The sequence below is a fragment of the Elgaria multicarinata genome, chromosome 6 (genome assembly GCF_023053635.1).
Source record: "Elgaria multicarinata webbii isolate HBS135686 ecotype San Diego chromosome 6, rElgMul1.1.pri, whole genome shotgun sequence".
In the NCBI taxonomy this organism is placed as follows: Eukaryota; Metazoa; Chordata; class Lepidosauria; order Squamata; family Anguidae; genus Elgaria; species Elgaria multicarinata.
In genome coordinates this window covers 84,205,651-84,231,282 of record NC_086176.1, presented here as the reverse complement: position 1 = coordinate 84,231,282, position 25,632 = coordinate 84,205,651, and the positions used below count along the sequence as shown (strand labels likewise).

Below are 25,632 nucleotides of genomic sequence, written 5' to 3'. Positions count from 1 at the left end.
TCTTTTTTATGTTTAGGGAAATGTTTTTGATAGCTTGCTAATGTGGATATAAATATTATATTGTGCATCATTTTTACTGTACCTGCTTGGATGTGCTTGCTGCCCCCCTATTTACTTTTGGAGAGCTATCAGGGAATTACTTAAAACTTTGCTTTTGCACTTTCTTTCCCATATCAGTCTGAGGACAGTTTCAAGGTATAAGGCTGAAGGAGTGGTAGGAGCCTACTTGCTACATGGTTTAGGACAGTTCTATAATTAAATCCATCTGATGTCATAGTAATCGAGAGATGTGATTTTAGAGCAAGGGCCAGGGGGATTATATAGAAAACTTGTGTTCTGTTAGCTTCTGTTACTTTTATTGGTTTGGATATAAGTAAAGTTTTTTTGTTTTGTTTTAAGAATTGAATTGACCACCTTGTAGTTTGTCATCGTTCATCTCTTTCACGTTTACATTGTCCTAATTATCTTTTTTTTCTTCCACAGCCCCATGATTTTGATGAATGCAGATTTGATATTAGCGTAAATGATAGTGTTTGGTATCTACGAGCTCAGGATCTGGATCACAGACAACAATGGATAGATGCAATTGAACAGCACAAGGTATGGCTCTGTTTCTTAGCAATTAATAATGGTGTATGGTTATCATAGAATCATAGAATAGCAGAGTTGGAAGGGGCCTACAAGGCCATCGAGTCCAACCCCCTGCTCAATGCAAGAATCCACCCTAAAGCATCCCTGACAGATGGTTGTCCAGCTGCCTCTTGAATGACTCTAGTGTGGGAGAGCCCACAACCTCCCTAGGTAACTGATTCCATTGTCGTGCTGCTCTAACAGTCAGGAAGTTTTTCTTGATGTCCAGCTGGAATCTGGCTTCCTTTAACTTGAGCCCATTATTCCGTGTCCTGCACTCTGGGAAGATTGCTTAACAACTTTAGTGAGATATCGATGGCTGAAAGCAGATGCTGGTGTGCTCAAGCACTAGAATAGGTAATACGAGTGAATGAAATAAAGATTGTGTAGGATGTTGCACTTGGCAATTGTTGTAGAAATTTTAGCAATAATGAGAGACTGGGGATGTATGGAATCAATGTATGGCAATGCAGAAAAGAAGCAACAGGCATTATCTCTAGCATGTAGAGGTTAAACCAACTTGAATAAAATATCTTATGCTGATAGTAAAGTTAAAACATCTATTTTTACAGTAGGTGGCACTAGGATAAAGCAGTCTTGCAGTGGTGATTAAAAATGGTCAATTCTAAAAGGTGCTGTTGGGTTCATCCTGAAATAATGGCTGGATTTTGTGTCAAAGGTTTTCTTACACTAAGGAAGAAATCCCATGGTCCCTAGACAGTCTCTGGAGGCCATAGGAGAATTTGGATTCCTAGTTCCAAGGTTGGAGAAACTGTTCCAACCACAGATCCATGGAATCCATGCTCCCTGCACCCTAACACTTGCAGCTGGCGCAGGGAGAACCCCACTGACTGCCTCTCTAAAGTCACAAAAGTGACCTTGGAAAGGGGGTAAAGGGTGAGTGCCAGGGGTGGAGGGCACTGGAGAAGCCAGGACGCAGTGTATCCTGTGGCCTCCCATCTCTTTCCCTCCCATTTCGACACACCCCAGCTAGATGGGCAACAAAGCCCATCTAGCCAAAAGGCAGAGCAGGAGGAGCCCTGAGAAGGAGCTTACTGGCATTCCCATAGGATTGTGTCCTTAAATAATTATTAGCTAGGATTTTTGTTTCATTTGCTTTTCCTCTTGGGTGGTAATTAAGGGAAAGAAAAGATTTATAATCAGCTCAAAGGCGCATTATTCTAACCTTTAAGCTTCTGATTTGGATCTGAATGACTCATCTAATGCTGGTGTGATAGCATAAAAGACCAGGAGTATATTTTTCAAATGCTATTATGAAGTATATTTTTCAAATGCTATTATGAAGTTACAATAGGAACTAACTTTCCATTAAACATCTTCATGTTTCTATCATCTGTCTAAAGGATGATAAAGAACATACCAGATAAATCTTCTGTGGGAGAGCATTCTACAAAGTGGGTGCTACTGACAAAACACTCGTTCTGTCTCTTGTAAATTGCATGAAAAGGGAGAAATGCACTCTCAAAAAATGTCAAATTTGATTAGAGCCCAATGCATTTTGAAAAATTACTTTCCTTCTTCAGTGGAAATCTGAATAAATATGTTTTTGTATTCAGGTTGCCCCTGAAGAAGGAAACTAATTTTCTAAAACACAGGGGCTTCTTACAATTGACATATTCTGATAACTTATTTCTCTCTTGTGTTTATGCTGCATGTAATGCCTTCTTTCTCTGTTTCTCCTTGAAAATTGCACATGTGTAAAATGCAGGACACGGGCCTCAAAAGGTGATCTCAGGGACTGGAGGGAAACATATGGGAGTAGGCTCTTCCTTAGGTATGCAGGCCCCAGGCCATTTAGGGATTTCGAAGATGAAACAAGCACTTTGAATTGTGCCTGAAAGTAACTAGGCATTCCATGTAGGCAAACCAAGATTGTGGTGTTATGCTCTCTATATCCTGCTTGTAAGAAATGGGAGTTTGCTGCCACTTCTGAAAAGTGTTTAAAGACAGTACATTATATTAAAGGGCATTGCATTAGCCTAAAGAGAGTTTACTGAAGCTAGACCAGAGCCAGATCTTGATCTAATGAAGTGATGTAGTTTGTTCATTGTAAAAAGTGCTATGGCTTCCACTTAAAAATCAGTAGGAATTTTTAAGTGGGGAGAGGGGAACAGACTACAAACCTCCTTTAGAGAGAGCCTAACCCTGGCAAGAATCGATCAATTAATTATCTTAAAGGCTATATTAATGGAGTCTGTTGAATCTCAATTAGAAGAGAGTTCTACAAAGTGGGGCCACTATGAAAAAACCTCTCTCCCTTCTGCCTGCCAGCCTGATTGCTTTCACCAGGTGGGTACAGACACCTGGGCTCAGAAGCATGTGGCTCAGAAGCATACTCGGACTCAGGATGTGGGCAGGCTGATATGGATAAAGGCAGTCCTTCAGATAATCCAGTCCCAAACTGTTCAGGGCTTTAAAAGTCATTACCAGCATTTTAAATTGCAGTGGTAACCAATATAATTCATACATTATAGGTGTCACATATTCTGACTGCCTGGCACCCACCCTACGCAGGTGGCCACGGTTCACACCACTTGAAGTTTCCAAGCCCTCAACATTGCATAGAGGGCATTACAGTATTCCAGCCTGGATGTTGTTAGTGCATGGCTAACTGAGGCAAGGTCTGTCCTCTGCAGATGAAGTTGGTGTACCAGCCTAAGCTGATAAAAAGCATTCCTGGCCACCACTGCCACCTAAGCTTCTTCTGTTGATGTCAAGCCCAGGAGAATTCCCAAACTGCAGACTTGGTCCTTCAAGGGGAGTGCAACCCGGTCTGAGACAGCAGTAGTCAGTTTTCTCAGCCGCTGTACCTCCATCTTATCTGGATTACATTTCAGCTTCTTCACCCTCATCCAGCCCCAAACTACCTCTAGACATTCGTTCAGAAGTTCAACGTTCTCTCTGGGATAAATAGATGGATAAGTGAAGTAGATATGAAATAAAATGACAAGATATGCCTAGCCTTTCTGAAAATTAGAATTAGGGGGGGAATTTTAAGAACAGACTCTTGAAATTTGAAAAATGCACTTATATTGTCTAATGCAATTATTATTATTATTATTATTATTAATAATAATAATAATAATAATAATATACAGTTAAACAGTTCAACATAAATGTTTAATGAGTGTTGAATATTACCACATTGCCCAATGCTCACATCAAAGCACAGTAGTTCATAAAAGCTCAGTAGTTTATAAAACAGTTAGCAATAGGGCATGGATATGTGCTGTTTGAATGGAAAAAGTAAAAGCAAACACAAGAAATCCACTGGACACACTCAAGGCTTGAGCATGCTTAAAGGATCTGTCTTGGCTCCTAGCCAATGATTATGCTAAGTGATGCTGTAGGCTCTTATATTCCGGTGAAGCCTTTTTAAATGACATCATGAGCAAGTGTCATCCAGTGCTGTCCTAGCTGGATGTTGAAGTGTAAAATACAATCTGCAAGGGTCACTTGAAGCACTTTCATGAGTCAACAAGCCAATCTTGGGAGCTGCATCATTTAGATTGTGTGGACCGTGGACACAGTTTCATATTCCCACCTCCATTGCATCTTCATGTCCAGCAGAGCTGTTTTGGATGGTAAAAGGTCTATTATGATCTGACCCTGAAAGGGAATTGGTTGTTTCTTCGATGGCTTGCTGCTACAAATTCGTAAGTCACTTTGAAGGGGAAACCGCCTGCTTTTGGCAGTGTAGTTCCTGTAATTGCAATATCCAGAGTACTGTCTGGTCCAGTAGTATTGAATGACAGTTGCTGAGGCCCAGGGATGCAGAAAATGTCCTTGGATGAGTTCAACCAGAATGCCCAATCCTTGTTAGTCTTGGCATATTTCATTTAATAAGGAGGCAATTGCCAGTTGGGTCTGAGTGATTATAAATTGCTCTGAGAGAGGGGGGAGCATTAACAGTCTCTCTGAAAGAGCCAGAAGTTAGGCTGCTCCTGAAGAAACCTTCCCTAGACCCACTGGTGGAAGACTGTAGGACAGTTGCTAATATCCCCTTCTTGGAGAAGGAACTGAGTGAGTAGTTCCTGATCAACTCCAGACACAATTGGATGAAGTTGATTTTCTAGACTCATTTCAATCTTGAGACAGAAACTGTCTTGCTCTCCCTGTCTCTTTAGAGATCAATAGGCTAGTCTCTTGATGGGAAACTTTTTAATGCAATATTACTACTACAGGAATGAAGCTATGCTATAGCTCTTGACGCTGCAATTGAAAAGTTTCCTGCAAAGTGCAAAATGCCCCAGCCAACCATCCATATATGTGATATTGTACTGTGATACTGTTGAGACAAAATTATGGGAGTTGTAATCCAACACATCTGGAGGGTGCCAGGTTGGGAAGGCTGCTGTAGACTGCAGCGGAAATGAGCATTTTGTCCAAACCTGGATTGTAGGGTTGTTGAGGAGCTAAACAAACCAGCAGTTAGCCATTGGTTTGTTGTTGGGTTAATTGCTGGATTGTTTAGCTCCTAAACAGCCCAGTGGTCTGGATTCAGACAATCTGCTCAGCAACCTTCGACAGAACTGCTCATAGGTTGCTGAACAAAAGCGGAAGGTGCACGTGTGCAGCAAGCAGAGTGTCCCATGGGTTGAGGCAGGTAGCTTTCCAGAAATATTGTATTCAGGGCTCTGTATTAAACCATCTGCTCTTTTTTATGTTGTTGTTATTATTTCTATATTAAAAGCTGCTCTTAGAAAAATGAAACCCTGTAACTAGTATGACTGTGCAAATTAAGCATTTTATTTTATTTAGTTTTTTTGGTTGCTTCTCCACTAATAATTCCCAAAGTAGTATACAGCATAAACACATGATAGATTAAATAAAACTACAAATCAATAAAAACATTTGCTGTGGCTATTTCTGTTTTCTTACCATAGATGGGATAAAGAGCAGTGAAGGGCATAGAAGCCCATAGAAATCTCTAGCATCTGCAATTTTGCCAGGCAGTACAGCTTTCTAGTATATCCATAGCTTTAATTTTGGGGGAGAAACTTTTGTTTAATATAAAGAAAGCAGAGATTCTTAGGATGTAGAATTCTCTGCTTGTTTAATACTGGCATGGTGTGATTGCAAAATCACAAGTTACTGACTATATTAAATTTATTACATATCCTGCCCTTCCTCCATGGAGCTCAAGGCAACATTCATGAATCATCCCCACCCCCATTTTATGATATGAGGTAGATTAGACTGAAAGAGAGTGATTAGCCCAAGGTCACCCAGTGAGCTTAATGGCTAAGTGGGGAATTTGATCCTGGACCTCCCCAGCTCTTTTTGCAGCATTTAAGCCACTACCCTATTTCTTCAATTCTAAGATGCACTTTTTTCCCCATATAAACATCTCTAAAAATGGGGTGCGTCTTAGAATTGCGGGTGTGTCTTAGGTTTTTTTTTTCTGTTGGTGGTACTGAAATTAGTGTGCGTCTTACAATCGATGGCGTCTTAGAATCGAAGAAATACAGTATATTACACTGTCCCTCCCCCACATCCTTCTGTAACCACACAAGAAATTAATTGACCTTTGTTTAGGGTCAGTATCGTTGGCCTCTAAAGAAAACAACAACAACAACAACAACAACTGTTAGCAGTTATAATAGGTCCTGAAGCCTCAAGTCCATCTTGTAAGTTTTACTCTGAAATGGCTAGGCCCAAAAGTCTATAAAGAGAAAATCTTACGTTTATTGGGTTATGATTCTCAAGGTTTTAGTTTAAGGAACATGAAACAGTACAGGATTTGCATCTAAAGCCAGACATTTTTGAATCTCTAATCATTTAACATTGGGCTGCCTTGAAAACATTTTAAAAGCAGAATAACTGGTATATAATGAAAGCAGGATAAAGGTTACTGTTGGACTTTGACCAATAGTAACCTCCAGCAGTATCTTCATACTCTTCTTATTGCTGCCATCTAGTGGCTACTATCATTTCTTGGATGTAATTTTTATTTTTTCTTCCCAAGATTTCTAGCTGTGTAATTTAGTGTCTAATCATGTCATCTAAATACAACAGGTATCATTTTTTGCATCTGAGAGCAGATCCATGTGTTTCTACACTAGAGTGTTTATGCATGCACACACACGGAAAATGATCAGTTAATATTTGTAAGTAAACTGGCTTCCTAGAAACAGTATTTTAAAAATTTATTAACAGTATCTTATAATAAATTTAAATTTAGACTTAAACTAATTAACTTAGATTTTTCTGTGATGTGTGTTGAAGGCGATATGCTGTTCTACATTCAGTCTATTTGCTTAAGAAGCTTCTTCTTATCTGGCTTCGTAAGAGTGTTACAGCTGCATCTCCACAGAGCTAGGAGAAACTTCAAGTGCATGTAGCCTTGAGATTCAAAACATTAACCTCCTGTAGTGTTGGGCTTTGAAGATCAGGTTATGCTGGATCTGGGAGTGGACAGGAAGACAGTGTAGGGATTTAATGAGAGATATCATGCGATGAGAGAGGTGAATGGTTTGGGCAAGAGAGTGCTGGATGAAGTGACCAAGGTGAGATAATGGAAGAACAGAGAGAAGACTGCAGTAGTTTAGGCAAGAGATGACTAGGCATGGACCAGAGTTTTTGCCTAGTTTTGTAAGGAATAAGTGACATAATTTGGGTATGAATATTATTATTATATAATAGGGAATGAAGGAGAGCTAAGGCAATGTGCCTGTTCAGGGTGGATTGTAACATTGTTAATGGATAAGGAAAAGCATTTGTGGAAAAGAGGGCTTTGGAGGAAAGATGAGAAGATTGGTCTCAGAGAAAATTTTCATGTCCTAGAGCAGGGGTGGGCAACTTGTGACCCTCCAGATGTGGCCCTACAACTTGTGGCCCTACAACTCCCATCATCCCTCACCATTAGCTATGCTGACTAGAGCTGATGGGAAAACATCTGGAAGGTTACAAGTTGCCCACCGCTGCCACAGCGAGGTCTAATTTAACATGTTTATTTTACTTGAATATAGTAAACAAGGTAAAATGAATACCCCATGTACTTAACCTGAAATGTTTGAGAAGGGGGAAATAAAGGACATTAATGTGATTTAAATGTTACAATATATAGAATTTGTTATTGGAATACTTGTAAAAAAAATTGAAAACAATAGCATGTACTTCCTTTATATTCTTTAAATTTAAGAAAAAGTACTGAAAATTGTTGACACAGTAATTATTTTTTGCAACTAAAAGACAATGCATGATATGCTGACAACCTCGCATCTATTTCAACAGAGTTCAGCTGTCTTCCACTATGGGCGCAATCCTATGAATGGTTAGACAGCAGAAAAAAAACCTTACAACTCCCAGCAGTCTCCAAACAGCAAGACTGGCTGGGGATGCTGTGACTTGCAGGACATTTTTCTATCTAAACGTGCATAGGATTGCACCCTGAGGGTTGTTGGGTGCAATCAGTTTTGCGGTCACTAGTTGTTAGTTCAATTTCATTCTGACACATATATGTATTTTCTCACATACTTGCTAGGTATAATCACCTGAAAAACATTAATTACAACTTTGAACCTGCCAAACCTGCCTAATAGTGTATTTGCAATTGGCATGCATTCATTTTTACTGATGGACTTATGAAATTTAAGAAAAATGAAGTACTGAAAGTAATTCCATGGAATGTTTTCCACCCTATATCATTGGGAGACCATTCAGACCCAGAGGTAAAGCTGGGTGTCATTTGCATGCAGATCGTACTGAAAGCCATGGGATATGTTGAGGTCATTCAGGGACAAGAGAGAAAGAGAAGACTAGAAGGCCAAGAACTTTAGGAAGCAGGGCAAACATATTAAGAGGTGATGCTAGGGATGAGTTGAAGGTTGTAACTGCTGTCTGCAGAGCAGGCAGAAGCAGAGCCGTCCCTCTCATGAGGCAGAGTGAGACCTTGTCCCAAGCTGTGAATTACATGTACACCCCCCACCACTGCAGGGCCTTTCCAGCGCTGCCAGCTAGGCACAATGCCTTGCTCTGAAGATGGATTCCTTAGAGTGAAGTATTGGGGTGCTGCAGAGAGCCTCACTGTCTGTTCTTCTGCTGCAGCAAATATCACAGTAGAAAAAAGTCTGCCATCACTCCCTAGAGCATCTGGTCTGATGCCTTCCCCAGAGGAGTTCTCATAGGGTAACATAACAACAGCCATGCTGGATCAGACCAAAGGCCTATCTAGTCTAGCATTCTGTTTGACAGTGGCCATCCAGATGGTTAGGGGAGACCCACAAGCAGGACATTCTTGCAAAAGCTCCCACTTGCTCCTATTTCCCAGCAACTGATATTAAGAGCCATACTGCCTCTGATACTGGAGCCAATATGTAGTCATCATGCATAGTAGCGACTGATAGACTTATGCATGAAGTTGTCTAATCCCCTTTTAATGCTGTCCAGGTTTGTGGCTATCCCTACATCTTGTAGTAGCGAATAACATAGTTTAACTATGCACTGTGTGAAGAAGTGGTTCCTCTTGTCTGTCCTGCATCTCCCAACGTTCAATTTCATTAGATGATTCTGGGTTCTAGTATTATGAAAGAGGTGGCCTATTTACTTTCTCCAAACAATGCATAATTTTGTATACCTCTAGCATATACTCCTTTCTTAAGAACGTAACAGCCATGCTCGATCAGACCAAGGGTCCATTTAGTCCAACATTCTGTTCGCACAATGGCCAACCACCTGTCAACCAGGACATTGTGCAAAAACACCCTCCCACCCATGTTCCCCAACAACTAGTGTACATAAACATACTGTCTCTGAGGTAGCATATAGCCATCAGGGCTAGTAGCCTTGATAGCCTTTTCCTTGTTGCTACCTTTCCTAACCATTTTAGCTGAGTTTCTGTTATTATGGTTTTGAGTAATCCCCAAGCATTTTGAAGGGATTTAACCCTCTTGACTCGCCCTTCAATTTCCTTTTCACTAATTCCCTCATTTTAGAGAAGTTTCCTTTTTTTTTTAAGTCAAATGTGACTGTGTTGGACTACTTGCGCAATTTTCCAATGAAATATATATTAAATATGATATCACTTCCTCAAGATTTCTTGCTCTTTATTGCAACTCTGCCCATTCTCCTTTGCTGCACCTGTGTATTCAGCTCCCTCAGAACATGTGCATCTCTTCCTTGAGTTTCTACCTCAAAACCCACTTTTTATGTGAGGGCTTTGCTTATCCCCTTAATCCTCAATTGTAGTTATGACCAAATTTTAAATACATATAAAGGCTGCATTTACCCACATTTATCACTTCCTGCACTCTGTTGGTTTTCCTTTTGTGTGTTTTAGATTGTCAGCTTGGGGAAAGGGACCTGTCTATTTTTGCCTATGAAATTCTTTTAAGTTGCCATGTATGCTACTTCTGTGTAATTAGTACCATTGCTGTTTATTTTTCCTTGGCATAGTATCGGAACTATTGCTATTTATTTTTCCTTAGCATAGTATTGGAACTATTGCTTTAGAATAACTTATTTGGAAATGGAATGAATATACTGCTTGGGACAACTATTATAAAGTTCTACCAGGCAGCTGTTTTCTTTTTATTGGTCTTAGAGAATGTTCTTTGAGAAATGCAATCTATCGTATGCGATGTATGTAAAGAATAGATGCCACCTAGTGGGCACTTTATACTGTTTAGCTGAAGCCATTGGAAGACAGTCTTGCAATTCCTCCACCCTGAACCTCCCTACCAGCATTTGATAATCAATCTAATTTCTGTACTTTGTATTTTCCTGATGACTACTAAAACAGCTGCGATCTCAGAAAATGCCTGAAATGATTTACCTAATTTAGCAGCTAGAACTTAGTTCCTCATTAGTAGCCATACAGCAGAATAAAATATTCTGAAATATGGTACTCAACTGCAGGCTTCGTAAACAAAGCCTACTTACTTTCCAGATTCTCACATGTATTATATATTGGACTCACACTTACCTAAGGAGGAAGGATAGCCACTGCAAGGTCCAGGTGCATAAGACTTATGCCTCCAAGTCAAAAACATGTTCTGTTAGAGCTCTGTCCTCCCACTACAATATAGTCAGAGCCAGCATATTTTGCAAACCAAAATTACATAAGATACGAAGTTATTTTATAATCATATCAATGGCCCATGCCCATCAAACAGAGTGTTTCCAGAATCTTGGGCAGGTGGGAAGAGCCATAGCTCAATTGGCAGAGCACATGCTTTGCATGCGAAAGGTCTCCGGTTCAAGCCCTGGCATCTCTAGGCAAGGCCAGTGAAAGACTGCTGTCTGAAGCCTTGGAGAGCCAATGCTAGCTAGTATAGACCAGCTTTCCTCAACCTGTATCTCTTCATAGTCAGGGATGATGGGAACTGTATGCCAAAACCTTTTGAGGGACCCAAGTTGGGAGAGGCTGGTATAAATAATACTGAGGTAGCTGAATCAGTGCTCTTACTTGGCATAAAGTAGCTACTTCTGCCTTTTTCCGTTTGTTTTCCTATGATTCCAAGAAATTAAAGTAGGAACCCTTCCTTACAAAATAGACAGAAAGTCCCATCCAAATGAAGCCGTTTGCATTGACTATCACTTATGTCTTTGTCCCTCTGTGCCTATCGTGTTGGAGTGTTTGCCTCCTGGCCCAGTGCTGCATTAGATTTTAGTAGACATGTGACACTACTATCCTCTATCTCTCAATGTTATTTTGGTCTGATTCTTAAATTTTCATCCTCTCAAAGTCATAAATGAGGACTATGCCATGGCAGCTCCCCCTCTTTTTCTTGGTGTCTTTGGGAATTCTAGTTGCCCTTCATCTGAACCAAGATGTATGAAACCTTATTTTGATGAAAGTGTTTGAGCCACAATCTCCACCCCTCCCCCAAGCTTTAAATCATAAGCAGTATGTCTCTAGTAATGCGTGTGCAGAGTTTTGACCCATCTTTTTACAGTATCTTCCCCTTACCTACTCCAGGATGTTCTCATACCTTGATGCTGCTTAGCTTTCTTTTATCTCGTTTTATACTCGATATTAGTGAGGTATGGATCAAAAAAAGCATTCTTCATGTAATTACTTTATATAAAATTGGTAAATAGTATCTGTAGTGTGTTTATCCTGCTGTTTCTCTGTTGCTTTTCTTTATAATCAGAAAAGAGTAACTATTTGCTTATAGCTATTATGCAGCATATCGAAAAATGTCTGTTTCAGCATGTGACAGTTTGAGTTTCATGGGGGGTTAAAGTAAATGTATCTAAATATGAGAAACCCAGGGCACCAGACCAAGTGATGTTTCCCATGAGCCTGAGCTTTTTCTCTGAAGCGTTGCTGGCCCACTTAAGGAAATCCCAGTCAGAAGACTGAGTCAGCTGTGAAGGTCTGATTTGAGGCTGGATACACTTAGCTATTGTATTGCTGAATGCTGATTCTCTTGTTGCTGACAGACACCATCGCCTCCACTAACAAAATATTACTCAGAGCTTAGGACCATGTGACATTCTCCTCTCTACTGTCAACCTATGAAAGAGCTTTCTGAAAAGAATAATGGAGGCTGTTCACAGATGCAAAAAGCTGGTGAAGATGTTGCAGTGTGCTTATATTGTCAGTTTCAAATGTAGCTTTGAGGCTACACCCCATGCATGGATTTCTGGTGAAATGGCTTCTGGATGTTCAGCATGGTAACTGGCATTCGTGTTTAATGTTATGTATTGATTGCTACAACAACAGCGAGCAACTCCTTTCATTTCAAGGTGGTGACTGTCTTTTTTTTCCTGTTGAGTAGACTTTGGCTGCCTCTGTGTCTTTTAGCAGCCCTGACGTATTCATACTTGGGGTGGAAGACTTTGTATCATCATCATTTTTCATCTCGATTATAACGGAGTTATTTCTGCAGCGAATTGCTAATGATCTGCTCTGCAAGACATAAAAAGTGCGGCACTGATCTGATCTGGCTTAGATGTTGCAGTAATAGAATGGTGGGGCTTTGCATGATGCTCGCTTTCATTTTTTCTCTCTCTGCATGCTGCTTTTCTTTTTCTTTTTGCAAGTTAACACTACCTCCTATACATATCTCTATGCACTATTAATATTCCTTGCTTTTCTTCTTTTTGAAGCTAAACTGAGAGACCCTGGATTTAGCTGTTTTCCACAGTAGTAACTAAAACATTTTTTTTTCTTTGTAACAGACTGTCACAAATTATACAAACACTGACACTGCATAAGGTTACTCTCCTGTGTTGTAGCAGATGAAACTGTGCAATATGCTGTTTTGCAACTCTTCAGTAAAATTAAATAGTTTCCTAGTATACCACTTTGAAGCCTGAAAATATACTTAAGGATGCTATTCAATGGAGGTGGAAAATACTATGAATTGAATGTACTGATGTAAATGTGTATCTCTGTTCTGTTTGGGACTGCATTCATTGAATTGAACAGAATTGTTTATGTGTCAGTGGTATTTCTGGCAGAATGATGAAGGAAAGGCAAAAACATAAGGTACTCATGTCTACTCTATCATATCCTTTGTCAAACAAACTGGCTTCATTTTTAAGTCAGACTGAGTAAAAACTCAGGCAGGTAAAGTTTGCTTAAACGTGTTGATACTTAGTTATCTATTAGATTCTAACAAATTGTGTTTTGTGTTTGGACAGTTATGACAAACTGCTTTCTTTACAGAGGCAGTTTACTATAGCACAGAGGCTCTTTAAAAGTGGGCAAGATTCCCCAGATTTCTGCTTGTGCATTTTTGAGGAGGGGAGAAAGATGATTTGTTTGTGTATGCTCTAACTTTCTGCAAACTCCGATCACGGTGACTAGTTAAAATTTTGGGTTACCAGAGGATGGTTCTATCATATACAATATATTGGTACATATCAATACTGCACCAGCCTCCACTTTGATATTGCAATGCTGGGTGAATCCTATCTTTTGATTAACCAAGAGGTTTTCCTTTAGGATCACTTTTATCCATTCATCTATCTGGGTCATTATTCCATTTGAATCCTTTTGCTGGATCTCCATTTTTCACTGTATCAAGTTCATCAATTTTTAAACATGGAGCCATTTTGACTGTAAAGCAGTCTTTGAACTAACATTCCTCCTTGATTCCTTCCCAAAATCTGATTTTCTTATTCTTGATAGCTGTAACATATAAATTATATGTTAGCCCTTAACCTACTTTCTTCACTACTCCTTAGTCAGCTTGATGTATTGTAAAACCCTTTTCAGAGCAGACATTAACATTAAGTGGTTATTCTCTTCTTGCTATTTTGAGATTATGCTCTCATATTACAGTGCTCTAAAATATGATTCCTGTAAAGTTTAATAAATTCATAATTTCTTTGGTTATTTTAAGTTTGAGAGGTTTAACAGAAGTTCGTAGTTGAGTGTGTGCCAGTAAAATTGCTTCCCAACACCAAGATGTACACTTTTAACCTATAATTCCTTTAGGAAAAAGAGCTGATGATTTGTATTATAACAGCATCACCAAAACAGTACAAAAATTATAGTAGTTGCGTAAAATTGCAGATCTAGTCTTTAGTTGTGGAGCATTTGATCTGATAAATGTATTGCAAATTCTTGTTTTTAATGATTATGTTGAATGTCTTGCATCACAGAACATGTATGAATAAAACAGAACAGGCAGTAAGCCTGTGTGCACCAGTTGCTGGGGAACACAGGTGGTAGGGTGCTGTTGCATCATGACCTGCTTGTTGGTCCCTGGCCAATGGCTGGTTGGCCACTGTGTGAACAGAGTGCTAGACTAGATGGACCTTTGGTCTGATCCAACATGGCACTTCTTATGTTCTTATGTATTGTGGACTTCTACTTTCTTAGCCATGTTTAAGTTCAGCATAAATGTGCTTTGGTGATGCACCACTTCCTGTGGAGAACCTTTGGTTATCTGTTGGATATGCTGCCACCATTTGCTTGACTGAAGTTCCAGTAGACTGAGATGCTGGTTGAGAGCTGGGAACTGGGGCAGCAGATAACTTCCAAGTTCTTTAGACAGGCCTCTGCTGTTGTAGGGGGAAGGCAGAGGCCAGAGCTGGGGATGAAGGGAGAATGGAAAGGGGTGGGGATATGTTCCCTTCCCTCTAGCTGCTTAGTTAACTTTGAAGATGTATATGTTATGAACAATCTGTTTTTTGTTCTGTTTTCTATTTAACTTTTCATTAGATAAGATATGAAAACAAATTTAGATTATTGCATCTTGCAGTTTGCAATAATTTTTCTTCCTTCCTACAACAAGATATCCTTTCTGGTATTGGATCCTTGTTTCATTTGAGTTCATACATTTGTTTAGATACCTTTCTCTAAGCCACAATTCTAGGAATATCAATTTTGAGAAATCTCTACAATAGGGATTTGCTTCCTACTATTTCATAATTAATGCATGTTTGTTTTCTTCAGACTGAATCTGGCTATGGATCTGAGTCAAGCTTACGGCGCCATGGCTCTATGGTATCCCTTGTGTCTGGAGCAAGTGGGTACTCTGCAACATCAACCTCTTCATTCAAGGTTAGTGATGAACAGTGTAGAGACCATGGGAAATCTATTTGATTACGTTTTCAAAATAAAAAGGAAATTACTGGAGATACATTGATGATACTTTTATGAAGAATATGTAGCATAAATTCAGGCTTCACTGATGGGTTATGTTGTAAATTCTCATGGCAGCAAAGAATGTATGAGCTCAGGGACCATTTGCTTGTATAGTACTCTTTGAAATATCTGCTGCTGTGGTTTCTCCTGAAGGCGCATGGTCTCTTTGGCTGTTGTGGACAGAAAAGGCCCATCTCTTTCTCTACTGATATTCCAGCTGATGCGCATGATACAGCACTCCAAAATCAAAACAAATGACCGCTAGTAGCACATCCATTTTATAAATTTTAAAACTATTTTTGTTAAATTATAAACTGGCTGCACTACTAGTGTTTTGTTTTGTCTTTCTCTACTGCTGGAAAACATGACAGACCTCCATAACAGCCCTGCACCTTATGGTCTAGTAACCCTCTGAGTTACTGTGGCATAACTTTAGAGCAGCACTAAAGAAATATGGTGTGTTTGTGCTGTCTGTAAGTAGTCAAGCCTGCCCAAACACTGGCATGCAGGTGTGTATATGGAATAGATAGAGCTTAATAAATGGGAGTAAGTAATAGGGACAATTCAAGTGGCTAACAGATGAATAAAACATGTAAAAAGCATAGATAATGTTCGTAATCGTTCTCTGAACTGATAACTTTAATAAACACAAGACCTGCTCAGGTGGGACAATGAAATCAGCATTTTTGCTATTTTGTACTTTTTAATGAAATATATATGCTAATTATACTATCTGGTTACATATTACTTCTTATAATTTTGTTGAAATTCAAAAGCTATTTACATCCCGTACTTAAGCAGCTTTAGTGTTATTGGTCAACTTCTATCAAGGTTTCTTAAACTCAGCCTAATTATTTATCAGATACCCTTAAAATGCATTAAGCACAGCAACCAAATCTAATGGTATAATGCAAATAGCCAGTAAATGTTACCTTCTCCACATTTCCTTACAGAAATATCATACCCCATATATTACATGTGTGTCTGTGAAAAAATGTGAATCTATAGTTGGGGTAGGTTAGTAATGTTAACAGCGGAATGATTTTTAAATTCTAATTTTTCAGAAGGGTCACAGTTTGCGTGAGAAGCTTGCTGAAATGGAAACCTTCCGAGATATATTGTGTAGACAGGTCGATACATTACAGAAATACTTTGATGCTTGTGCTGATGCTGTCTCCAAGGATGAACTTCAGAGAGATAAAGGTATACCTAAAGTCGATTATTTTAAACAAAAGGCATCATATTCTATTCTAGGGTCTAGTTGGTAATTGGCAAATTTTAAGCTGTCATAGTAAGATATTTTCCAAGCGCTGATACTACGCACTGTTGTTCTGAATTCAGACCCCATGTCAGTGAGCCTTGCTCCCAAGTAAGTGTGGATAAGATGCAGCTTTAATATAAGTAGTGCTTAGTTGAAAAGATTTTTCACTGTATGCTTTGACAATGAATTTACTGTAACTAGCCAACTGTTCTCAATACAGAGTCTTGATATTTTACAGTAAAGCTTCTAAAAACATAGCAATGAGGTCAGCCAAGTTTCTCTATTTTCTTAGAGAATCCAAAGTCATGGAGTAACTTATGCAGTGAAACCAGCATAGTACTGGAGCATATGATTAAAGATCACTTTAACTGCTTTGCTGAACTGGTGTCTCATGAATGAACCATTACTATCACCTCCAGGATTTGGATTTCTACCAGTTTTAATTTTCTGCCACATGTAGACAGAATGGTTGGTTTTTTTAAGTATGCAATTATGACCATGGAAACTATCTCCATGTAGGAAATGAACTTATGAAAAAACCCCACAAGATTTAGTAGCATAGAAACTCTGGCTGATCCTCCAGATATTACTATTCCAATAAAGAGTGTTTTATCTGCTGCTCTTGGGATTCTCTGCTAGGCTTAGTAATCATCTGTTTCTTTGTTATAGTGGTAGAAGACGATGAAGATGATTTTCCTACAACACGCTCTGATGGGGATTTTTTGCCTAATAGTAATGGTAGTAAAGAAAAATGTGAGTATTTTAAATGCATGATGTTCAAAATGTTCTGAAGGTATAGGAACAGTTTAAGCACTTATCCAGAAGGAAACCAGGTATAAATATAATGTATAAATACTTCAAAAAAAATTGTTGTAAGTATTCGTTTTTAGAGTTTTTGGATTGTTCCTGCTCACAACATTTTAAAATAATGACACTTCTACAGAGATTTGAAATGCAATTCTAAGCATAGCTACTCAGAAGTAAGTCTTGTTGAATACAATGGGTCCTATGGCCAGCTAAGTGGGTATAGGCAGGTATGTTGGTCAAAATTATTTTGTTTTTTAACATGCAAGAGATTTGTAAGTAATGGAGTTACTGAGTTCATCTTGCTTGGAATTGCCACGGAGCCAAGACTTAAGCCTGTTCTCACTGACGCTCTTAAATGTCATGAATCTGTTTTACTTTAAGGTCCAAAACTTTAAAAACTTTTAATGTTTTATTTTGCTGGCTTTTTGGTGATAACTTCCTTGGTGATTTTAGGCAACAGGCTAGTTAGTTCTCAAGCACTTTAGGACGCAGTCCTATTGATAGCACCCTCAATGTTCATAAGCCTCTGAACCTGGAGGCTTACGAGTATCCAGTGCAGAGCGGGAGCCATGACGGAGATGATCCTTGTGTCCACCGCACTTCCTGATCTGCATTTCAACTAGCTAGCTTTTTTGCCCATTAGCTTGGACGTCTTGGAGGAGGAAGGAAGGAGGCTGGAGAGACCTCGGGATACAGCGTAAGCCAGTCTCTCTAGTCCCCTCCTCTTCCTGCCCACTGAAGTGCCCCCTCTACCTCCTCTCCAATGTCACTTTTTCAACCTCAGACAGGCAGCTGGTGCAGTTCTCTACACCAGCTGCCATGGGGATTGGGTAGTGTAGATTCCTGGGTCCAAGGTTGGAGCACTGTCTCTGACCTTGGATCCACGAATCCTATGACCCTGCCCTCCCGACTCTGACTAGGGGACTTAAATTACCCCCTTAGTTTATTTATTTATACATTTCTACCTCACCCTTTTAGTGCCTATGCACTACTTAGAGTTGCTTACAACAATACTTTAAATCACAATATCATAAAATACAATAACAATGCATTAAATACAACAAAAGCTGAGACTACAGGCAAAACATAACCTGTATCTGTTCGTTTGTTTGTTTATTTGTTGTTTCAACCATCATGGTCATATCAACGTTAGAGATAACATAACCTGTAAACAAAACAACCAATACTCCATGGGTAGGCAAGTACTGACACCTAGTTTTCTGTTTGCCTATCTGGCAATCTTGTCGAAGCCATTGTAAATCTCTGGAATACGGAAATTATTTGGAGGTTGACATGATCATTCATATGTGTCCTCTTCCGCTGAAAAGGACTTTGCTGGTTTCTTGCTGTGATGAAAAAAACAAAAATGTGTTGGCAATAAAAAAAATTCCAAGATCCATATTACTGTAATACCTTTATTGGGTCAATTAAAAGATCACAAAAATGTGCAAGCTGGAGATCTCAAAATTCCCCCCATATGCAATACAGATTTACTTTCTTTTACTGACATGTCTAAGAGATAGAAGAATAATTCCTCATTTTATTTTGTCATAACTTTGAACAATCTCCTATTTAAAGCTATTTAACTTCTTCATGAAACCATTGGGAGAAATTGTTAGGGGATGTGGAATGAGTGCCATCAGTATGTAGATGAAAGGCAGCTCTGCATCTCCCTTCCTTTTGGACCAAGTGTTGCTGCTGAGATTCTAAATTGATGCTTGCAGGCAGTTATGGCCCAGATAAGGGCAAATAAATGGATAAGATGAACATCTTGATGGTGCTGGGTTCTGGTCATGTGCAAGTAGGAGTTTGTTCTGTTCTAGTTTGGTTGTATTTGCCCATGTTTGTAGTTGCAGAGTTAAATGTTCGTTATGTTTTAGTTTAGGTTTGGATACAAGTGGGCAAGGGACCTTGCTGGAGCTACGGCTGGTGGGTGGTTAGTGGTGAGAGAGTGTGAATTCAATTGGCTTGAGCGTGTAAAGTGGGAGGGGGAGGTATTAGTCCCTGCTGTCCTGAGTGTGTTATTCCTTTGTCTGTGTTTTTCCCCCAAACCTCTTAGGTGTTTACCTTAATGTGTGGGCCCTTAAGGAAGTGTGTTTGTGTAAAGAATAAAAGTGTTTTAGTCCCTATCTCCCGTGTGGTGTTGTTTCCTTGAGAACCAAGACTCCTAAAGGGTTAAAAGCTGCAGTGAAGGGGCGTGTGTCTGGGCTGGCCGAGCCAGACCCCCCTTTCCTGTCCGGGGAATTGCTGAGTCAAGCTGAGCAGTTCCACCACATCCAGAAGCAGTGTTTATCAGTTTAGGCCACTCTTGGTATTCCTGCTCTTGGGATATACTGAACTAGCAATGGTCACACATGCCATGGTTTCTATATATTAAATTGTTGTAATGAGAGTCCAGAATGACTTTGTGAGGTTGTTGGCTGGTACTTTTTTTAATTAAACATCTAAAACAGCCTTACTCAATCTGGTGCTCTCCAGATGGTTTTGGTGATAACTCCCTGTCCATTGGCCATGCTGGCTGGAGCTGATGGGAGTTGGTCCAAAACATCTGGAGAACATCAGTTTGGGGAAGACTGGGATAACACCTTTCTTTAAACAACTTCACTGGATCCTAATTGGTTTCAAAGTGCAATTCAAATTGCAAGTTTTGACCCTTTAAGGTACTTAAAAGACCCACTGTTTTCCCATACGACCTTGTATGCTTACTTAATTCATGATCTGCATATAGCCCGTTTTTTGCTCTTCCCCCGACTAGTAGCCAGAGTAAAGCCTTTTCAGTCTTGATAGACATTTGAACTCCCCTCCTAAAGAGCTTTGTCTGGCACCCGCTGCCTTTAAGAAACAGGTTAAAATCCTGTTTTAGAGAACTTTTGAGGGTGAAAGGGCCATGATGATTGTATATCGATATTGCAGTGGGGTTTTAAAGTTCTGTTCATGCTGATTTGCTGGGTAGTTTCCCTTTAGTGGTACTAAATTTGATCTGAGTATACTTTGTGATTATGCTTTTTATAATATGTTAGCTGCCTTGAGCGCCTCTTCTCAAGGCAAAATCATTCTTAATAATTATTATTATTTATTTATATAGCACCATCAATGTACATGTAATAATAGTATAACATTGCCATTGTGATGAGGGGAAGTACTAGCAGTTTCAGATCCTGCCTGCATATTGCTGTCTCTGCTTTGGCAAATCTTGTTAATGTACTTCTTGGAGCTGCAACATTAATCAGTTCATTGAGTAAGTTAAAATGGGGCTCAATTTAAAATTGACCTAACTAGTCATGTATTGTCCCTATCATCATTCAACCTACCATTTTAACTTGTGACTCTCCTCTTCTCAGCCAGGAAATGGAAGGTCACTCCTGAATTCTCTGTAATGTCCTTTCCTTTTGTACAAACTTTTTTATTTTTACTAGTAGTTAAAATGATGGTTTTATCCTTTAAGGTTTTACAATTCCAGTGTTTTATTAATTTAAACCTTCATATGCAGCTTTTTATTCACTTAGTCCATTTTAAATGTGTTGTTCTCTACACATTTCCCCTGATGAAGGAACACTTGGTTCTAAAACCTTTTGGGATCAATAAAAAGCTTTTCATTGTGACCTTTGGGAATAAGTTCTCTTTTCACATTCTGTCCAGTTTTGTGGCTTGCACTCTGGTTTTTATTATTATTATTATTATTATTATTATTATTATTATTATTATTATTTATTTATATAGCACCATCAATGTACATGGTGCTGTACAGATAACACAGTAAATAGCAAGACCCTGCCGCATAGGCTTACAATCTAATAAGTTGTAGTAAACAATAAAGAGGGAAGGAGAGCCTGTGAGCACACTTGGGCATTTAAGAAAATGTACTGGGCTGCTGTGGAAGGTCACAAACCTGCCAAAAACACTGAGTACAAAGCAGAGATGGCATCTGAGCCCCAATACACAAAACTATTCAATTTAGAAACAATAATTTTCTGTATCGATAGAAACCTATTTTTTCTCCCCTTGCCATCCCCAGCTCCAACAGCCAACCCGTTATCCTCCATCTCTTTTTCTTGCAAACTCTGTATTGCTATCCATACTCACTCACCCTGCCATCACATGTATGTTCTATCTTCCTCTTTCTCTGTCATGCACATATACACACCTCCCTTCTTTTCACAGCAAGCCCACACAAGGAAACCACTCACTCTCTTTCAGGATCCCTCCAAAATCCCCCTCTCTCCCTGGATCACCTTTCTTTCACACACCCTTTCTTTCACACAGACAACGTAGCACTCATCCATTCAGACATACAAGCACACAACTCTCTCCAACCTTCCAGGTGGCTCTAGTAGCATCCCACTGGCATCACCTGCTCTCCCTAAACTCCTTTCCACAGCCTTCCTGTTGGCTTTCCTAACCTTCCTAGCCCCCAACCCAAGCTTACTAGACTGCAGCAACAGTATGTCAGGAGACATCTGTTCACTTTTGTTTGTGTTGATATAGTTTGCTTTGCTGCTTGGTTTCAGGTTGTATTAAGTGTCTGCAAATGTGATTGCCAGGTGGCCAACTGTGGCAGTAACTTCCAGGTAACACCTGGAAGATCTTGCATGAAGAGGGTGACTCTCCATGTTGGGTAGGAACAACAGACTTCATGTTCTCTTGAGTTCTCTAGCATATGCAGAGAACTTACAAGAGAGGTCAGTGTTACTTCACACTGGGTTCTGGAACACTCAGAAGCAGCAAGACTTCGATGCTTCTCAGTGTCTTCGAAGACCGACACAGCAAGATTGACAGGCATCTTCCCCCAATAGAAAAGGGTCAATGGCCACCACAAATAGTGGCTGGCTGCAAAGACTAGCCAGATTTTGTTATTTACTATGTTGTAGCTTAACAAGCATTTTGTCCAAAGTGCTGAAACTTTTGATATGCGTTCAGAGTCTAACATAGCATCTTATGCTGGAGACAGATCTCTTCTTTTCCAGAGGCAGTTTAAAATAGGTTTTCCAATTGGGAAATTATATCAGTGATCAAGTATCTCTGTTACCCAAACCTTGGATCTGCATATAAAGAATTTGGGCCAAATTAGATGTTTGTCACTTAGTTCAGCCTTGCATAACTGATTTTTAAAAAGAAATTGCCAGCGGGAGGTGGCCTCAGCTATATCAGGTCCATGGCTTTAACAATTTGCCCATGCTATGGACCAAATGAAAATTTGCTATGCGCCACCCAATGCCAGCTATACACAAAGAAAGGAAAGCTCATTTGGAATTGTTCTTTGCCTGCTAATTGCATCAAGGCTAGAGTGAGGGCAAACAGTTAAAGCCCCCTTCTAAACCCCATACTGTAGTCCCATGTTAGCTGCACACACACCTTCTTTTTTAATCCAGCTACACAATGGCAAACTATGTGATAAATCTGTCTAATTTAGTCCTTTGACCCAGAACTCCATCAGAAGTACAGAGTGTCTGTAGAACTCCTAGGGAGCAGTGTCTTTGCTATTCATTGTTTTTTCAGAACCAAATTCGCATGCACAGTGTTATATATATGTGCACACGTAGCTGTCCCTGGAGTTCTGAAGAGTAGGGCATCTCTTCTTCATGTGAAAACTCTTGTGCACAAAGGGAGCTTCTTATTGATCTACTAGCCATATCAATCTGCTGAAATAACTTCCATGCAGAAAATTCTTAAGATTAATGAAAACAGAGTAATAGCTCTGTCTTGGTCTCTCTTGTCCTTCCATTTTTTTTTCTTTAGATCTAGAGCTGTAGGAATTTGCCTGGATTGGGGTGTGTGGAAAAAGGGAGATTTCTGAAATGTCATCATTCACTTCGTCTCCAAAAGCTGGAGAAACTAGAAAGACATGACTATTCTGTGTGTAGACTTGTTTGTCCCCATACTACAAACTTTTATAACCGTTAGTATTGGTTTAAGATGATCTGTCACACAGAGCAAAAACTTTGAATAGAACGTTGTATTTGAAAATAGAACTTATGAGAGGACTTAAAGCAATGTTCTCTGAAAGATGCTGCTTTCTGTATTGCTGTTTACCTTTTAAAACAATCAAATAGATAATCTTGAAAATTATAGGCAATTCAATTAGAAGAACTTCAAAACCAGCAGCAGGATGATGGATGTTTTGGCTAATGTACATTTATTGAATTAAATTGCTTCAGCAGAACTTACCAAAGCTATCACCATCCCGTTCACATGATAAAAGCAGCCCAACGTGGTTTACAAGCCGTGGTGGGCTGTGGTGCATGCCAGGCAGGATTTGCATCTTCAACCCCCTGCCCTGGCTTGTTGTTTTGTTTAACCCTTGCATAACCCCTACCACTTGGGTTTACATGATGTGAAAAGTTGCAGTCAGGCGTTGAATATTCAAAATGGCCACCCACACATGCAGCCCACTGTGGCTTAAAAAAGCCATGGTGAGTTGTTTGATAATGTAAACCGGATTTTAATATCCTTGCTTCTACCAGATCCAATTCTGTTGACAGAGATTTGTACACTCCCACCCTATGAAACTGCCTTAGTCAGTGCCCTATGACAGCTCCTAAGAGTATGCTGAGAAGTGTCTGCTTCAGACCATGCCTCCACCATGAACTCGCTAGGTGGCCTTATTTTTTTGGGCTCCAAACTCCACCTGATAATACTGGTTGTTGTAATCACTGCAAATGGATATGAAGCTTTTTGAACACTCTAAAGTGCTGAACTGCCAAATGGTGATACCTTGCAATGTGCTGGTTTCCGTTATCTGTTACAGGTTACTTACTTAGGTTATAGATGTACTATTTTAAATCACATCTATTTTGGATTGATGCTTGGAACGCTCTGTATACTGAGCTACGATAACAACCCCAGTCTTAGTATGTCAACACCTGACATGATTTGAATAATATGTTTTATCACCCTTAATATATGTTCATGTATTTTTATACCATTCTGTCTCCTATACTTTTAAATAGATCACTTTTATTTAAACATGCTTAGCAACAGATGGCTGGTGCAGTATGAGGTATTTGAAACCATTGTAGCTAAGGAAAATTCATCTGTTTAGGTATATTCAGATAATGCCCTTCCACTTCACTGGACATCATTACAAACCTGATCACTTTCTGTAGGTCACTTTTTAATAGTTCATAATTAGATTCAAGTGCATGTTAATTATTGGTTTTGAAATACTGCATCTGCTAAGCTTTAAGGTGGTTCTGTTTTAATTAGGTCCCACTTCAAGCTGTCAAAGTGCTATTGTTACAACAGCATTACCACTTCTGCCACCCACATAATTTTTTTCGATGCAGTTATACAGCATAGAAGAACTGAGATAATATACTAAAGATATAGTAGAAGAAGGGCATTTCTCCTGCTGAGCTTTCCCTATGTTTTGCAAGTAGGAGAACTCTCACGGACGCTGATTTTAACTCCACTCAACCCATGTGTTACAGTAAATGCTTTTTGAGGTAACACTTATTTGAATAACTTAAATTTGTACTGATAAATCTCTAATCTGTTTGTTCTAGTGTTTCCACATGTAACGCCCAAAGGAATAAATGGTATAGACTTTAAAGGAGAAGCTATAACTTTCAAGGCGACAACAGCTGGAATCCTTGCTACGCTTTCCCACTGTATTGAGCTAATGGTAAAACGTGAGGAGAGCTGGCAGAAAAGATTGGATAAGGTAAGATCTCCTAGCTTCTGCAAGAATGAAATGGTGTTTACTTAGCTTCAAGTATATTGAGGATGGTCATTTTTGTGTTTACATACAAATATGTATATTAAGAATGTATTTGACAAAAGTTTTTTAAACTGTCAGTCCTTCACCTCTGGTATAGTGGGTTTTGGCTCTCCAGCCCTCATCCATCCACATATTCTCTGGCAATTTGTTGCTTTTTGCTGTTGTGTGTTTCAGGTGTGCCTGTTACAAATCAGTTTGTAATTAGTTTGAAATTGGATTAAAAGACAAGCTTCAGTAATATTATGGGAAACCAAGGGAAACCCTCCTAATCTGTATTAGGCATACTGTTCATAAGTGCAGATGCTGAGTACATTTGTTGGATCTAAAGTTGCCACGTGGAAGGAACTTGTTTGTGCAAGGTGGGCTCTTCAGTTCCACTGATTCTGTCTCTCATACACACACTCACACAAACACCCATTTGACTTTTTCCTATGCTTTTAGCCAGCAAATATTAGGGAATAGAGCAACTGTTCTTGACAAATGTATTAAAGACATGAATAAACTGCTAGTATGTGCTGGAGGACTTTGAACAGTTGACCTGTAAATGTCCATGAATACGCCTTTATTTAAATAGTGTAACAGACCTTCAGTATTTACCTTTGAGTGCATGTGTACATACATACACCCATGCACACACATGTTTAGAGA

The 25,632-nt window shown here is 39.4% G+C and overlaps 1 protein-coding gene across 2 annotated transcripts in view; it reads left to right on the top strand.

The window, feature by feature from the left end:
- Nucleotides 1–25,632, top strand: part of CERT1 (ceramide transporter 1) — an 82,125-nt gene that overhangs the window by 23,357 nt on the left and 33,136 nt on the right. For both annotated transcript variants that reach the window (XM_063127942.1, XM_063127941.1), the window contains exons 3-7: nt 484–600; nt 15,008–15,115; nt 16,264–16,402; nt 17,130–17,213; nt 24,770–24,927. In XM_063127942.1, the coding sequence (XP_062984012.1) occupies nt 484–600; nt 15,008–15,115; nt 16,264–16,402; nt 17,130–17,213; nt 24,770–24,927 (606 nt within the window). The remainder of the gene's footprint in view (nt 1–483; nt 601–15,007; nt 15,116–16,263; nt 16,403–17,129; nt 17,214–24,769; nt 24,928–25,632) is intronic.